The sequence below is a fragment of the Chiloscyllium plagiosum genome, unplaced genomic scaffold (assembly GCF_037043375.1).
Source record: "Chiloscyllium plagiosum isolate Xiang-an unplaced genomic scaffold, Cpla_swu_hap1 HiC_scaffold_2, whole genome shotgun sequence".
NCBI lineage: Eukaryota > Metazoa > Chordata > Chondrichthyes > Orectolobiformes > Hemiscylliidae > Chiloscyllium > Chiloscyllium plagiosum.
Genome location: NW_028270140.1, coordinates 116,336,580 through 116,353,031, shown reverse-complemented (window position 1 = coordinate 116,353,031; position 16,452 = coordinate 116,336,580). Strand labels below are relative to the sequence as shown.

Genomic DNA, 16,452 nt, shown 5'->3' with positions numbered 1-16,452 from the left:
GACAACAAACACGTACCGTAAGAATATCTATGCATAATAAGAAGTGCAAATAACAGTTTAGTAAAATCTTTTCCTTGGAACATTAAAAGAAATGGGACCTTTTGCATGCAGATTATTTTTTAGATCAGAAAGTGTACCTGTAACCAAAGTGTCTCCATAAAAAGCTTTGAATTCATTAAATCTACTGCCATCCACTATTCTGGCAATAACCTGTAAAGATAACAATGTATTGTCACTATACAAACTCAAACATCATATTTGATTTCTTTAGAATATTTTATAATGGAACAATGGCATTTAACTGTGGCAGATTTTCTCAATCTGTCATCAAAGGATATGGCAGATATCCATGATGATGTCAGCTGCCCCAAAGCCTCTTTACATGAGTTACAGCAACCTTTTAACAACTAGGAAGCTTCAGCTGGGCCACCATAAATATCGGGGCTTCAGTTCCACAGGTCTTATTGCCAGAGCCAGGATGTCATCATGGAGGCTGAAGTGGAGGCCCTGCAGGCAAAGAGAGTGTAGGTGGAAGTAGAGTGAGACCTTGATAGGAAGACTGGGAACAGTGAAGAGAAATGAATGGGAAAGGAAGCCAACAGTGGAAGGCAAACTCACCCTTCCCTCTAATGCCAGACCTGAGCAACTTACCTGCTAGCCTCAGAATTGAGGCTGCTTGGGAAGCAACCCTTAAATAGTCATTGGTTTCTTCAGCATCTCAATTTGGGCGAGAATGGGCAGGCTAACCTAGGCCATGAACAGCTCTAAGAAATTGTGGATAGTTCTACATTGGCAGGCTGACGGAGAGAAAGCATTCCAGGGAATTTAACAGGCATTTGCTGGGACGTCCTGTAACATACTGCCCCATATATTTTGCAACGGTTTAGCAATACAAAAGGAAATCATAAGTAATAGCTATTGGGATTGTTCAGTTCAAACACAGGCATGACACACAGTCACTGAAATCCGTTCTCATCAATAATTTTTCAACAATCAAGGGATCCAATACTTCTGTCTAGAAATCCATTCGTCCAGCAAATGTGCTCTATTCATCCTAACATCTCGTACTAGGTACTAAAACATTCTAAGGTGTTTCATAGGAGAGTAATCTGAAAAATTAACACCAAATCAATGGAGCAGACTTTTGATCAGGTTTCTTATAAAACTAACTGACATGAGCAAGCCATTGAGCATTCCAATACCATTGCCATGCATTGATGTTCCTCCTTCCTTAAACAAATGAAAGTGATTAAATATTTGATCAAAAAGCTCATCTTATGCAGCATTTTGAAGAGAAAAAGAGATGGAGATACATAAAGGTTGAGGAGGAAATTCCAAAGCAGGTCCAAACTGTTGAGTTGGATAGGAAATGGGAGATTCACCTATGCCCAGAGTTGAAGGAATGTGGAGAGTTTGGAGATTTGGAGGAATGCACAGATTTTGAATCACTGTACGGTTGGAGAATGTTACAGAAGTAAGGAGGAACAAAGCAACAGAGATTTGAACACAAAGATGAATTTTAGATTAGAAATTTAAATTTAAATTCAGCAGCCTATGTTGCATAAAGGTGATGAATGAATGGAACCTGCAAACAAAGCTTTTTCACTATAGTAATAGTTGAGAAGATACATATTACTGAAAAGGGTGACATGTTGGCTGAAACTTTCTGTCTTGCACTTATCAGGACAAACACAGGAATGGAAAATTTCCAATGATCACAATAATTCTTTTATTACAGGAGAAAGGGCACTGATTTGTTGGCAACTGGCCAAGGTATTGCCATAGTGAAAACAGTGGTAGCAGTCTTTGATGGAAAAGTTTGAATAGAATAAGCAAGCTTTTCACACTGTCACAACATCCAAGAGACATTTTTCACCAACAGGATGCTACTTTGATTCTAAAAAGTTGTTCTGCCTACTAAAGGATTGAACAATGCTGTGTATCAATTTCAGTGCTGATGTGATACTAAGTATGTAAGAGTTATGGCCCGATGATTGACTGATTAATCATGTTCCTTAATTAGCTGATAATAGATACTCAACCATACTTGCAAAGCCAAAGCAACATGGCTAAAATGAGACGTCGTTCCATGGTTGAGCAGCACTTGCTCAGCAATCTCAAATATGAGAAACGTGCCCAGTTTAAAATTTAAATAGAACCTGTTAATCATAATTAACTGGTGTATTCTCAATGGCTGCTTCCAATCAGAGTCCATTTTTTCACCAAACAGTATACTCGTCTCATGCAGTATAAATGTTAGTTAGGCAGTATAAATTTTAATTACCGCCTGAATTGGTATTCTTGCAAACTGTCACAATGAATACAAGACAAAAAGCTTCAACAATGTGTCTTTATTCAGCAGCACTCAAGTTCCATATTATCAAACAACTATTAATTACATTCTTAATAGGATACCCATGTTGCTTTAAATTCTAGTGAAAAATCATTTCATGCTAACTGGAAAACCTTTCTTGAGTCTATACCTCTTTGACATCGACACTTCTTTTCAGATTATCACCGACTACCCCGTATAATTCATCAGCAGGGAACAGTGGCTCCTCTGGGGTTTCCACCGTCACCTAAGGAGACGAACAGTAGTGTAATTGACAGCCTCCAATCACAGTAAAATTCAGAACTATTTTTCAATGTGCACTTTATGTAACAGCATTAAATTAATAACCATGAATGCAAGAATATACTTCTCACAACTTTGGAACATCTAAGGCAGAGTCTGAATCCCTATTCAACTTGTCTATAGTTTTTTTCCAACAATGAAAGTTGTGACTTCAATGACAATTTCCTGCTTAAATATTAAATGTCCATTTAATGTCCATAAACAATGAAAAGCATTGTGGAAGGAGGTTTAGTGGGAAATGAAAGAAACCTCCTAATCCATTGGTACCATAGCATTCAAAACATCTTGCACGATTACAAGAGGAAAACGCTACAATGTTGGGAACCTGAAATATAAATAGAAAATGCTAGCAATATTCAACAGGTCTAGCAGCATTCAAAGAGAGAGGAACAGGATTTTCAACCATTCCTCCCAGAGAGACGAGTTTTCAGGTAGGAAGCCATAGACGTTATATCTCTTGCTTCAATTAATCTGCAGCTGATGAAAAAAATTAAGCCCATAAGGAAACAGTGGGCAATGGCACTGGAATAATAATCAAGTGATCCAGAACAAAGCTTTGTGTTCAAGTTCCAAAATAGCAGCTGGTAGAACTCACATTAATAAAAATCTAGAATGGAAAGATAGTCTCAGTAATGGTGACTATGAAGCTACCATTGATTGCCATAAAAAACCATCTTGATCACTAAAGTCCTTTAAGGGAGAAAATCTGACCTCCTTATCCAGCCTCACAGCAAATAATATAGACTCTCAACAGCTCCCTTAAATGGTCTAAATAGCCATTCATTTCCAAAGTATTGGGGGACAGTAACAAATGCTGACCTCGTCAGGGACACCCATATTCCATGAAAGAATACAGAATAAATACACCTGAGGTGTGAATTTATCATTATAATCTGCATTATTCTGAAATCTCAAATGGAATTCATGCATATTTTGCCTTTTACATAAGACCTCAAATGGAATTATTACCAATCAATACAATTTGTAAACGTGAAAACTGATTACATGAATTATTTGATTATTTTTAAAATGAAAAATCTTTATTAGATAGATAAATATATACACACATGGATGAAGATATCTATGTTACAGAATGATTTGGAAATTATTGTCATTAAAGTAATCATGAGCTAGATTGGTGGCTAATAATTCTGAAAACTGATTATTATAGGATTTGCCAAAGGAAGCATGCTTACATGATGTGGGTAGAACACGATGCAGTGCCCTTAATTAATACAACATATTACAGTGGACAAACCCATGCAGAGAAAACTGATTGCCACCGTATGAACTAGAAACAGTTTCCTTGGATCAGACTGCAAATTATATGAATAACAATGATTTCAAATGACTTAGAAAACACACTTCATTTTTATAGAAATATGTTCTATTCATGAGTTAAAAATTATTACTGCTGATTTGATTTACATAAGGAAAACTAGGATGCATGGTCATCCCATTAGTAACACTATTGTTTGTAATCTTCAAATCATTCTGTAGAGTAGGCATCTTGCAAATTTGTCCTGACATTTATCTGTATACTATTGTTGCACTGTCTGTCTGCCTGCTTGCAGTGTCAGTTTTCTAATTAGTTGGTTCATAGTTCATTCACAGAAATATCTGCCTAAAAGGTGGAAAACATTCACCCAGCAGAAGCCAATATTTGAGTTGGATGATTGCTACACTGGCAACCTGTTGTAAATAATGTAACAAAGTTTGTACAGGGTCCACCAGCAGGACGAAGGGCAGCAGCAATCAAATTCAGCCAACAATATGACAACAAAAAAAATTGATTCATAGGGCTTGGAAGGAGAAGACTAGTGAAGCCAGGGGACAAGTGATAGAATGGATTGCTAGATGGCTTGAACAGAAAACACAGGACAGGAATAATGGGTCAGATGGGATTGGAGTGATCTATAAGAGTCACTGCTAAGACCACTACTACTCACAACTTACATCAGTGATTTGGACTTTGAAATCAAAAACAATTTCTAAATTTGTAGATGACAATTAATTGTGGTGGGCAGTTAATTAGATTTGATTACTTACAGAGTGGAAACAGGCCCTTCGGCCCAACAAGTCCACACTGCCCCGCCGAAGCGCAACCCATCCATACCTAACACTACGGGCAATTTAGCATGGCCAATTCACCTGACCTGCACATCTTTGGACTGTGGGAGGAAACCGGAGCACCCGGAGGAAACCCACGCAGACACGGGGAGAACGTGCAAACTCCACACAGTCAGTCGCCTGAGGCGGGAAGTGAACCCGGGTCTCTAGCGCTGTGAGACAGCAGTGCTAACCACCGTGCCACCGTGCCGCCCACTATTCACGAGTTAAAAATTATTACTGCTGATTTGATTTACATAAGGAAAACTAGGATGCATGGTCATCCCATTAGTAACACTATTGTTTGTAATCTTGAGAAGTTCTCTAACACATTACATGTGGAAATTAACTGACTTACAAATTAGGAAGTAATTGACCAATTAAGTGCAACACAGTTAAATATGAAGCAATACATTTTGGTTCATAGAATGTAGAGTCAATTCTTACATGGAAGATGAGAGTTTAAATGAGTTAGAGGATAAAAGGGATTGAGGAGTACAAATACACCAAACACTGAAAATTGCACCATAGGTTAGCAAGGCTTTAAGTAAAAAGCAAAACAAACACCAGGCTTTAATTCTTGAGGGACATAATTGAAAAGGAAGGCAGCTATGCTAAACCTGTATCAAAATTTGATTAAATCACCCAAGAATGACTTGGAAGATGTCAGAAGCACTGCCTCAATAGTATTTTCAGTTTTATGTTGGACATACATCACTGTTCCTTCACCGTCACTGGGTCAAAGTCCTGAAATTCCCTCCGTAAGGGCATTGTGGTTCAACCCACAGCAAGTTGACTGCAGTGGTTCAAGAAGGCAGTTCACCACCACCTTCTCAAGGGCAACTAGGAATGGACAATAAATGCTGGCCAGCCAGCGATGCCCACATCCCACAAATGAATACATTTAAAAAATATTCAGATTACCAGCATTAATAATTCTTTGCCTTTTGGGAGTACAATGCTTCTCAGAGTTGGGAAATGATAGTTAAAAGGTAAAAAGCTGAATTTAGTAAAGATAATGAATCTGGTGAAGGATGGGACTAATAATTGTTTGAGATTCATTTGAGTCAGTTGATTCTGACACTAGGGTCCTGAATCTAAATACAGGAAACTATATGATGGGAGGTATGAGTTGGCTATGATTGGTTATTACTGAAAGGGGTGATTACAGAAAGGCAATGGCAAATAGTTAAAGATGCTGGGGTAAATTACAACTGTTATTCATTTTTGCCTGGCGCAAAAGTAAAATGGGAAAGGCAGCAAACCATGGCTTACAATGGAAATTTTAGATATTATTAGATCAAGCAAGACATATATAAATGATGAGATAAAACAACAGACCTGAGGAATGAGGTAGTTTAGAATTCAGCAAAGGCAGACAAAGGGATTGTTTAAGAAAGGGAAAATAGAGGACAAAGGTAAGCTTGCAAGAAACACAAAATCTAACGGTAAAAATTTATATAGGTATATGGAGGGAATAGGATTGGTGAAAATAGGTTCCTTACACTCATAAACCTAGTAATTGATAATAGAGTACAAAGAAATGCCTGACTAACTAAATACATATTTTGGCTCTGTGCTCACAAGAGAGGGCATGAACAACATGTGAATTTTGGAGAGTACAGGGTTTAGTAATGGGTGGGAACTGAAAGAAATCAGTATTGGCAGGAAAATGGTGTTGGGGAAATTGATAGGACTGACAACCAATACAGGGCCAGGGCCTGCTAATCTACATCTCAGACTATTTAAGGAAGTGACCCTAGAAATAGATGCACTGGTGATCATTGATTAGTAAGGGGATCAAGGCTTATGAGGTGAAGGGAGGGGAATGGGGTTGAAAAACATAGCAGCCATGATCAAACCAAATGAAGGGCCAAATTACTTATTCTGCTCTTATATCCTTAGGCATATGGTCTAAAATTATATAAATGCTGGAACAGTATCTACATATTGGAGGATAGTTAATGTAATAAGTTAGAGAAAACCAGAAAGTATAGACCAGTAAGTCTGGCACTGGCTGTGGGGTAAATGTTGGAGTCCATTCTCGAAGAATTAATAGCTGAGTATTTTTTAAAAAAATCTTCAACAAAATATGGACACGCTAATTGAATGACAAATGCATGGCAGATGAAGTATTATATGACTAAATGTGAGGGTATCCACTTTGATAGCAAAAACAGGTTGATTATCATCTGAATGGCAACAAATTGAGAAAGGAGAATGAGCAGCGAGACCTGGGCTCCTTCGCACACCAGTCACTGAATGTAATGATGCAGGTGCAGCACGCAATAAGGAAGGCAAACAGTAGGTTGGATTTAACAGCAAGAGGATTCTACTAGAGGACAAAGTACCTCATATACTTGTACAGGTGCCTTTTGAAAGCATAAAAGCTAATACCATCAATTACATTCTTCAGCAGAAATTTCAGTATTCCAACAACTCTTACATTCTCATCTGTTAACTTTTTTTTTTACCTATCTTGCACTTATGTTTCAATGGAAGCTAAGATGAAACAAGCACTTTAGTTCTCTCATCAAAGTTGCTGCCTGATATTTCTAGCATTTTCTGTTTTTGTTTCAGATGTCCAAAATCCACAAAATTTTATTCTTCCTGTTTTCAATTCTCCCACAAGTGAAATCATTCTCTCCACAACTGAAGCTGGGCAGATAGTTATGAGGAAGAAGGAAATGACTGAGTAATTGCATAGATAATTTGCATCAGCAGAAGATACTTTGAATATCCCCATTAATACTAAAGAATACAAAAGAGGAATTAAGTACCACCACTGGTGAAGCAGTGTTAGATAAACTAATGAGGCTAAAGGCTAAAGGTCCTAATGGTTTGCACTGAGGATCCTAAAAGGAGTAGCTGCAGAAATAGCAGATGCATTGATTGTAATTTTTCAGACATCCTTGAACTCTGAAAATGTACTCGAGGATTGGAAAATTAAAAATGTGACAACCCTCTTCAAAAAAGGGTGGGAGGCAAAAAGCAGGTCACTATTGTCTGGTTAGTCTAACAGTTATTGTTGGAAAAGTACTGGAATCAATTATCAAGGAAGTAATAGCAGCATATTTGGAAAAATCATAATTTAATCAAGCAAAGTCAGCATGCTTTCATAAAAGGGAGATCATGTCTGACTAACTTATTAGAGTTTTTCAAGGAAATCTCACCCAGATTTGACAGAGGGGCAACAGCAGATATGCTATATTTAGACTTCAGGAATGAGTTCAACAAGGTGCCTCACAAAAAGTCAAGTCATAAGACAAAAGCCTATACTGTTCGACATAATTTATTTGCTAATGGCAAGAAACTGCGAGTGCGGTAAGACGCTCTATTTCAAGCTGGTGATCTGTAACCAGTGGAGTTCCACAGGGATCACTGCTGCGACCGCAACTGTTTACAATACATATTATTGACTTGGTGCATGGAAGAGAATATACTATACCAAAATATACAGACGACACAAAAACAGGTGAGAAGGCAAGTTGTGAGAAGGATACAACCCAGTTAGCAGAAAGATATCGATAGATTAAATAAGCGGGCAAAAACTTGGCAAATACAGTATAATGTGGGAAAATGTGAAGTTGTTAATTTTGAAAGGAAAACAAAGTATTATTGAAATAGAGAAAAGCTGCAGAATGCTGCAACATAAAGGGACTTGGGGGTAGTTGTACATGAAACACAGAAAGCTAGCACTCAGGTGCAGCAGGTAATCAGGAAGACAAATGGAATGTTGGCCTTCAATTAAAGGGGATTGGAGAAGAAGAGTAGGGAAGTCTTACTTCAACTGTACAAGGTATTAGTGAGATTATATCAAAGTATTGAGAGTAATTTTGGTCCCCTTAATTAAGGGAAAAGTGTTACTTCATTGAAGGCAATTCAGATAAGGTTCATTAGAATGATCCCAGATATGGAGGCTTTGTCTGACAAGTAAAGGTTAAATAGGTTGTGACTCTACACACTGAAGTTTAGAAGAATGAGAGGTGATCTCATTGAAAAAATAGGAATCTTAAGCAGCTTAGCAAGATAAATGCTGAGACAATGTTTCCCCTTATGGGAGGGTGTAAGACCAGAATGTATGATTTCAGAAGAAAGGGGTGCCAATTTAAGAATATGATGAAGAGGAATTTCTTCTCTCAGTGGGTTGACTGTCTTTGGAACTCGTTGCCACAGATAGCTGTGGGGACAGAGTCCTTGTACGTAAACAGATTGTTGATCACATGGGGAAATCAAAGGTTGTGTAGAAAGGGCAGGAAAGTGGATGTGAAGAATGTCAGATCAGCCATGGTCCTATTAAATAGCAAAGTAGGCTCGAAAGGGCTGAACAGCCTAATCCTGTTTCTCGTTTGCAGTTTTATGGCCTTATTAAATACCTTGAACAATTAATTAATTAATAATTTTAAAAACTTCTATCAGGTTGTTTCTTTACTAAAGAAATAAAGGACCGGATCTTTTATAATAGTTGTTTCATTTTGGTACAATATTTGTACATTATTTTTGCATTAACTTTCATGCTTTTGATCATTTTTATAGGAGAAAACTTTGACTAATATTTCCATTGTTCACAGGATTGATTTTGCTTCTTGAGGAGGACAATGTCAACCATCAACACTGGACAGAACATTCTGAACAACCCCCCAATCCTTCATTGATAGACCCTATTAACTTCCTGACAACTGATATTAGGATTTCATTTTGTGAATTTTGTCTACTGATGCATTTTTATTTAAGTTCTCCAAAACTTTCATATTCATTCTTGTCCTCTTATGCTATCAAATTATTGATATATCCAGCACAACTTTCCTGTTTTTGGCTTTTAATGTAATACTTTTATCTTAAAGTCTATTGATTACTCCAGAAAGATTTCCCCTTATTTTTGCCTCTTACTATTTTTCAAAGCTTGTTTTTTTATACATAGATCTCTTTCACTTTGGCCCACTTTTTCAGAATTTGCTTTATTTCCACCTCATATCTTAATGTTTGTCCTATTCATGCTATTTCTATGTCTGTTCCTAAACCATTCATATTGGAACACTACTACTGAGATGCTCTCCATTCTTTTCATGTTGCATTTCTCATATATTGGGTGAATTTTATTCTGGGTATGACACTTCTAAAACAGTACGTAATGGTTTGGGTCATGCCCATTTGGCAAGCTCTGAAACGTCTTTGAAATTCTCCCAGGCAACAAATTCTCAAATGCCACAATACTAACGCATTAGGCTGATAAGTAGCAACTTATGTTCATGACACATAAATGCTAGGCAATGACCACCTGCAATAAGGGTAAATCCAATCACCTTCCCTTGATGTTTAACAGCATTACCACTGCTGAAACTCCAATATTCAATATTCCGGGAGTTACTATTGACCTGAATCTTAATTAGACTATCAACATCGTTAAGTGAGTAGAACAGCAATTTACTGCCTGACTTCCTAAAGCTTGTATGTCATGTACATGGAACAAGTTATGGGTGAGTGGAATATTTTCCATTTGTCTGGATGAAAACAATTCCAATAACACTCAGAAGCATGATATAATCAATGTTGTGCACCATACATTTGATCAGCTATTCCTTCCACATATAATGGACAATTTCCTCCTAAAATTAGAGCATGCAACATTGAATACCATAGTACCCAATGAAGAATTTTATCTTTCATAATAAATTCAAAGATTCACTTTTAAATCTAATAACTGAAGGGATCAATATAATACTGGTAAGTAAATCACATGGACATTTAAATATGTGTCATATTATGGGATTTTGACACACATTGAATTTAGGACATTTTGCTAAGAATGATTAAAATTCAGTGATCGTTCTAACAGATCTAAGTGAAGAAAATAAGAGTCAAGCTAGTAGTCAGCTATTTTGTCCTAAGATGTGTACACAGAATAAAAATCTCCCCAAGTCTAAATTCCGTATATAAAATGCAGCATAAGGCTAAGCTACAAATTTAGGTTTATTTCTACAGTAGTTATGTACTTACATCTAATTCCTTCTGATAGTTGAGATTTCGAACGGCCTTTCGTGCCAAGTGAAGTGCATGAGCATCATCCAAGGCGTAGTGATCAGTCACACCAGACTTCCTGCAAAATTCACAAGCAAAACGTTGATAAAGTTCGCTCAGAGATAATTAAGACTGCAATACTAAATCAAACATATTTACAACAAGCACAGAGAGTGCTGAAGAAACTCAGCAGGTCTGGCAGCATCTGTGGAGAGAGAAATAGAGTTAACATTTTGAGTCCAGTTTGACACGAACAATTTGCATTTGTTTCAGGTTCATAGCATCCACCGTATTTTGCCTTCTCAATATCACTATTGCGCTTAATCAGAACTTGACAATGTAAAAATTAATTTGGTTTAATTTCTTTGACTACAAGATCACAAGGTAGCGTTTTTTGCGCGAAACTGGCTTTGTATCATCTGCAAATTTGGAAATCGTATATTAGGTCTCCATCTCAAAACTCACTGAAAAGTTGACAAAATTAATTTAACATTTCAGCTTTATGGCTGTGACATCTCACTGCCTTGAAGTTTAGGTGTGTGAAGGCTGCTACTCATCGGCCATGGATCAGTTAGGAGCACACTTACACGAGTCACTGATTGAGAATGCTGTTGAATAAAGTACAACTGCAAAGATATGAGCCCCAAACCCAGGCTAATATTACTCTGAGTGAGTACTGGAAGGGCTGCCTAAGTACAGTCTTATTCTTTGATGTGGACACCGCTGGGAAGGCCAGCAGTTGTTGCCCATTCCTAACTGCACTTGATCTGATGGTTTATTAAGCCATTACAGAGGGCAGTTAAAAGAATTAACCACATTGCTATTTGTCTGGAGTCACATATAGGCCAGACATGAGAAGAGATTGAAGAATTTGGAACTGTTCTCCTTGAAGAGAAGGAGGCTCAGAGGAGATTTGATAGAGGTTTTCAGTGTTGAGTGGGCTAGATGAAGTAGTTAGGGAGAAGGTGTTCCTGCTTATAAAAGAAAAATGATTGAGAGGGCATAGATTAAAGTGTTGTGCAAACAGAGCAAGGGTGAGGTGAGAAAAATACTTTTTTCACACATCAAATAGTTAAGGCATGGGAAACACATTTTGAAAATGTGGTGGAATTGGGTTCCTTGAAGGCATTCACGAGGACATTGGATGATAATTAGATTAGAAACGGTGACACAATGACGATTCTGTGAAAAGCGTTATCAATTGATATTTCTTAAGGCAGTTTCTTGTTACAGTTATGGATGTATGGTCCAAGGTACACTCTAACATTAGTGCAATGAGCAATATAGATCTTTCCAACTTATGCAATGAACAAACCTGATTGTAACACATGAACAATACGGATCGCTGGAAAATACACCCCAGCTTATAATGCTCTCAATTGCTTTGTAATTCTCCATAAGATAAATATTTATAGGCCTTTGGATGAATACTTAGAGTCATAGAAATGTACAGCACAGAAACAGACCCTTCAGTCCAACTTGTCCATGCCAATCAGATATCCCAAACTAATCTAGTCCCACTTGCCAGCACCTGGCCCATACCCTTCCAAATTCTTCCTATTCATATACCCATCCAGATGCCTTTTAAATGTTGCAATTGTACTAGCCTCCACCACTTCCTTTGGCAGCTCATTCCACAAATGTACCACCCTTTGCGTGAAAAAGTTACCTCTTAGGTCTCTTTTATATCTTTCCCTTCTCACCCTAAACCTCTGCCCTCTATTTCTAGACTCCCTCACCCCAGGGAAAAGACTTTGTCTATTTATCCTATCCATGCGCCTCATGACTTTATAAACCTCTATAAGGTCACCCCTCAGCCCCCAATGCTCCAGGGAAAGCAACCCCAGTCTATTCAACCTCTCCCTATAGCTGAAATCCCCTAACCCTGGCAACATCCTGATCAGATCCTGGGAATTTATCCACTTTTATGCGTTTCAAGACATCCAGCAGTTCCTCTCTGTAATATGGATATATTTCAAGATGTCTAGATACATGTAATTTGGAGTGAGGTACATGAGGCAGAAGGATTAATAAATTTTGACTTGTGTTGTACAGAAAATAGCCTCAACAGATTATTGACAAGTTAGTCAGAAGATGCCACAGCAAAGAGCATGAGTGTGATTTTTCTGAAGAGGAACTATCAGAAAGGTTTGAGTTAGTGATCACCTCTAAACAAGTTGAAGCCATTAGAACAGATGTTATTGGCAAGAAAAAAGGCCCTGGAATGATGATGGAAGGGAGATAGTGATACATTGGGTTTTAATTTCCCATAGTTAATTACATTTGGAGAAAGTTCCTTTATTTGGAAAATAGCTGATGTAACTCTTTTATTCAAATGGGGAGGGAGGCAGAAAGCCCAAAACTGACGGCCAGTTAGCTTAACATCTGTCACAGAGAAAATATTAGAAACTATTATTAAATATTTTATAAGAGGGCACTTGGATAAGTTCAAGATAATCAGGCAGAGCAAGCATGGTTTTGTTAAAAGGAAATTGTACTTAACTAATTTATTGGAGTTCTTTGAAGAAGTAACTTGTGCTATAGATAAAGGGCAACCAGAGGGTGTATTGTAGATCTAGGGGTCATCGAAATTAAGTGGATGTCCACTTAAGAAAGGGATGAGGAAACATTTTTTTCTCTGAGGGTCTTTGAAATTCCCTTCAGTGGATTCAGAGGCAGTGGTTGATTAGCAAGGGAATTATTGGGGTTAATGTAGATTTGAGGTTGAAATCAGATCAACCATGATCTTGTTGAATGGAAGATGGAAAATAACGTGAAAAATGTGATATTAAATCCACCTTGGTAGAAGAAAGAGATATGTGTAGAATATTTTGTAAATGGTATGTTGGAAAGTGTAGATGTAAGAATGGACCTACCTGCCTTCACTGGTAAATTTCTGATTGCTAACATGCAGGTGCAGCAAGTCATTAGGAAGGTTAATGGAATTGGACAAGATTGCTTATACTATCCTTTATTGCAAGAGGATTTGAGGTCAGGAATAGTGAAATCCTGTTTAAATTTTATAGCAAGTTGGTTGCAGTCCACACTTTTTCTCCTAGAGTATGTTTTGTATAGAACTTTGGTTTCCTTATCACAGGAAAGATATTATTGCCTTGAGGGAGTGCAGTAAAGATTCACCAGACTTATTTCTGCAGTGGCAAAACTGTCCTACAAAGAGAGATTGGACACACCTGGGCATGTATCCTCTAGAGTTTTGAAGATTAGAGACACAACTTACAAAATACTTAAAAGGGTAGATGGGGTGAATAAAGGTAAGATATTTCACCTGGTTGGGACACAATTTAAAAATAGAGGAGAAGCCACTTAGGTTTGAGATAAGAGAGTTTTTTATTCAGAGGATTGTGAAATTTTGAAATTCTCTATCACTGAGGGCAAACTTAGTTTTTGAATATGTATAACACAGAGATTGATCAACCTCTGAGTGCCAGTGGCATGTTACGGGGACAGGAGGGTAAAAGGCATTTAAGTGTTCAGTCATGATTGAATGATGGGGTTGGATCCATGGATCAAATGACCTACTCATGTCCTTGTGTTTCCAGGTGGGATTGTAAATTAAAAATACTAACAGATCAACTATAATCTATTGAATAACAGAATGGAATTGAGGGCCTGAATGATCTACTTTTGCTTCTGTTTTGCATGTTTTGCATTCTCATGTTGATCAAGCAGATATACACCAAAGGTCCCTTTGCTCCTGTACCCCATTTAGCAATGTATCCCCCTATTTTATGTTGTCTTTCAATGTTCTTCTATCCAAAATGCATCACTGCACACTTTTCTGTATTGAACTTCATCTGCCAACTATCCATCCCTTCCGTCAACTTGTTATCAATTCTCCTCTGAGCATTCTTCTCTTCAAGGAGAACAGTCCCAAATTCTTCAATCTATTCTCATGCCTGAAGTTTTTCTTTCCTAGAACTGTTCTTATCAATCACTCCTGCACTCTCTCCATTGCATTGCATTTGCATCTTTCCTGAAATGTACACAATACTCCAGCTGAAGTCTAACAAGTGTCTTGTACAGGTTCAAAACTACCATACTGCTATTGTTATTCCATGTTCCTATTAAAGCAAAAACACTGTGTGCTTTATTAACTGCCTCCACCACCTGTCTTGCAACCTCCAATTATTGAGCATATATACACCAAGGTCCCTTTGCTCCTGCACCCCATTTAGAAATATATCCCCCTATTTTATGTTGTTTTTCAATGTTCTTCTAAGCAAAATGCATCATCACACACTTTTCTGTACTGAACTTCATCTGCCAACTATCCATCCCTTCCGTCAACTTGCTAATGTCCTTTTCGAGTTCCACACTGTCCTCCTCAGAGTTACAATTCTTCCAAGTTTCATGTCATACGCAAACTTTCAAATTGTCTCCACACATCATCATCCAGATCATTAATATTAATCAGAGAAAGCAAGGGTCCCAATACCAACCATGATGAACTTCACTACAAAACTTCCGCCAGTCTAAACAAATATCCATTTTTATTTACATTACTTGAAAAGTACATTGTCATGCTGTTAGAACAACAGGCACATTTGTTTGCACTCATTAAACAAACATGCTTCATAAGATAGTTTACCTGCAGTGGAGATCAGCACCTCCAAGGTCTTCAGCTGAAACTTCTTCACCAGTTGCAGCTTTCACCTAAACAGAGAAAAATAGTTTAAAATATCTCTCCTTCTAGCATGGAAGGCAGTAGAAATACAGGTTTTAATAGGGCTCCGTTGAAAAATTATTTCCTTCAACAAAAACAGTATTGCTTTCAAACACTGATTGATCAACTGTGCACTTATACTGAATTTCTCTATTTTATTCGATGAATCCATTTTTATTCCTACCTGTACTGCTAGAAGCTTGGTTATGTTGCCTTACATTATTAGATATTTTGTATTGTTGGGGTGGCAAGCAGTTGAGATTTATCACTATCAGACAGATGTAAACTGATAATCTTTAGAGTAAAAATAACAAAAATAAACTAGTAAGTTACATTTTTTTTAAACATACAGGAGAGAAAGCTTCACAATGATTATGATACTGTACTATAATAATTAAAACAGAATGCTGAAAATACACAGCATCAGTGAAGAGACAACTAAGCTTTAATTTTTCAGATCTGGATAACTGCAACAACAAATTTCCTTAGCGATATCAAGTTTTACAAAACCACTGAGAAACTAAATAACAGCAACATAACCAGAAACTGTTGCATATTCTCAGAAATGAATACCCACTTAAAATTATCAACAAGAACACACATATTAGACTCATAACATAAGCAATTTACTTGAATTTCTTATTTCCAATCTCCCTCTCACTGAGGGCCAACAGCAAATAAAAGGACAATCACTGAGTGACTCAATTAGCACATAGTAAGTATCAATGACAATGAAACACAGCCAATCAATGTGATCTAAATAACACAATTTTATTTTTCAGGCATTTGTATTGATTCACAATCTTCACATCAGGCCCTCATGCTTACTGATTAATTTTATTCTTTGAGTCAGCCCAGAACTCATCAATTGCTGTCTCAATTTTTTATAACTTAATAACATGACAAATTCCTGTGAGGGAACACCATGACAATTAGTGATAAAGGCAACCAAGGTTCTAACCATCTTTTGCAACCACAAAATACAAAATCCCATAGCTGAACTTCA

At 37.3% G+C, this 16,452-nt stretch overlaps 1 protein-coding gene across 1 annotated transcript in view; it reads right to left on the bottom strand.

Annotated features, from left to right (window-relative positions):
- Nucleotides 1-16,452, bottom strand: part of mccc2 (methylcrotonyl-CoA carboxylase subunit 2) — a 135,743-nt gene that overhangs the window by 51,700 nt on the left and 67,591 nt on the right. The window contains exons 8-11 of the mRNA XM_043707857.2: nucleotides 15,372-15,436; nucleotides 10,742-10,841; nucleotides 2,484-2,579; nucleotides 138-210 (exon numbers count right to left, since the gene is read on the bottom strand). Of these exons, the coding sequence (XP_043563792.2) occupies nucleotides 138-210; nucleotides 2,484-2,579; nucleotides 10,742-10,841; nucleotides 15,372-15,436 (334 nt within the window). The remainder of the gene's footprint in view (nucleotides 1-137; nucleotides 211-2,483; nucleotides 2,580-10,741; nucleotides 10,842-15,371; nucleotides 15,437-16,452) is intronic.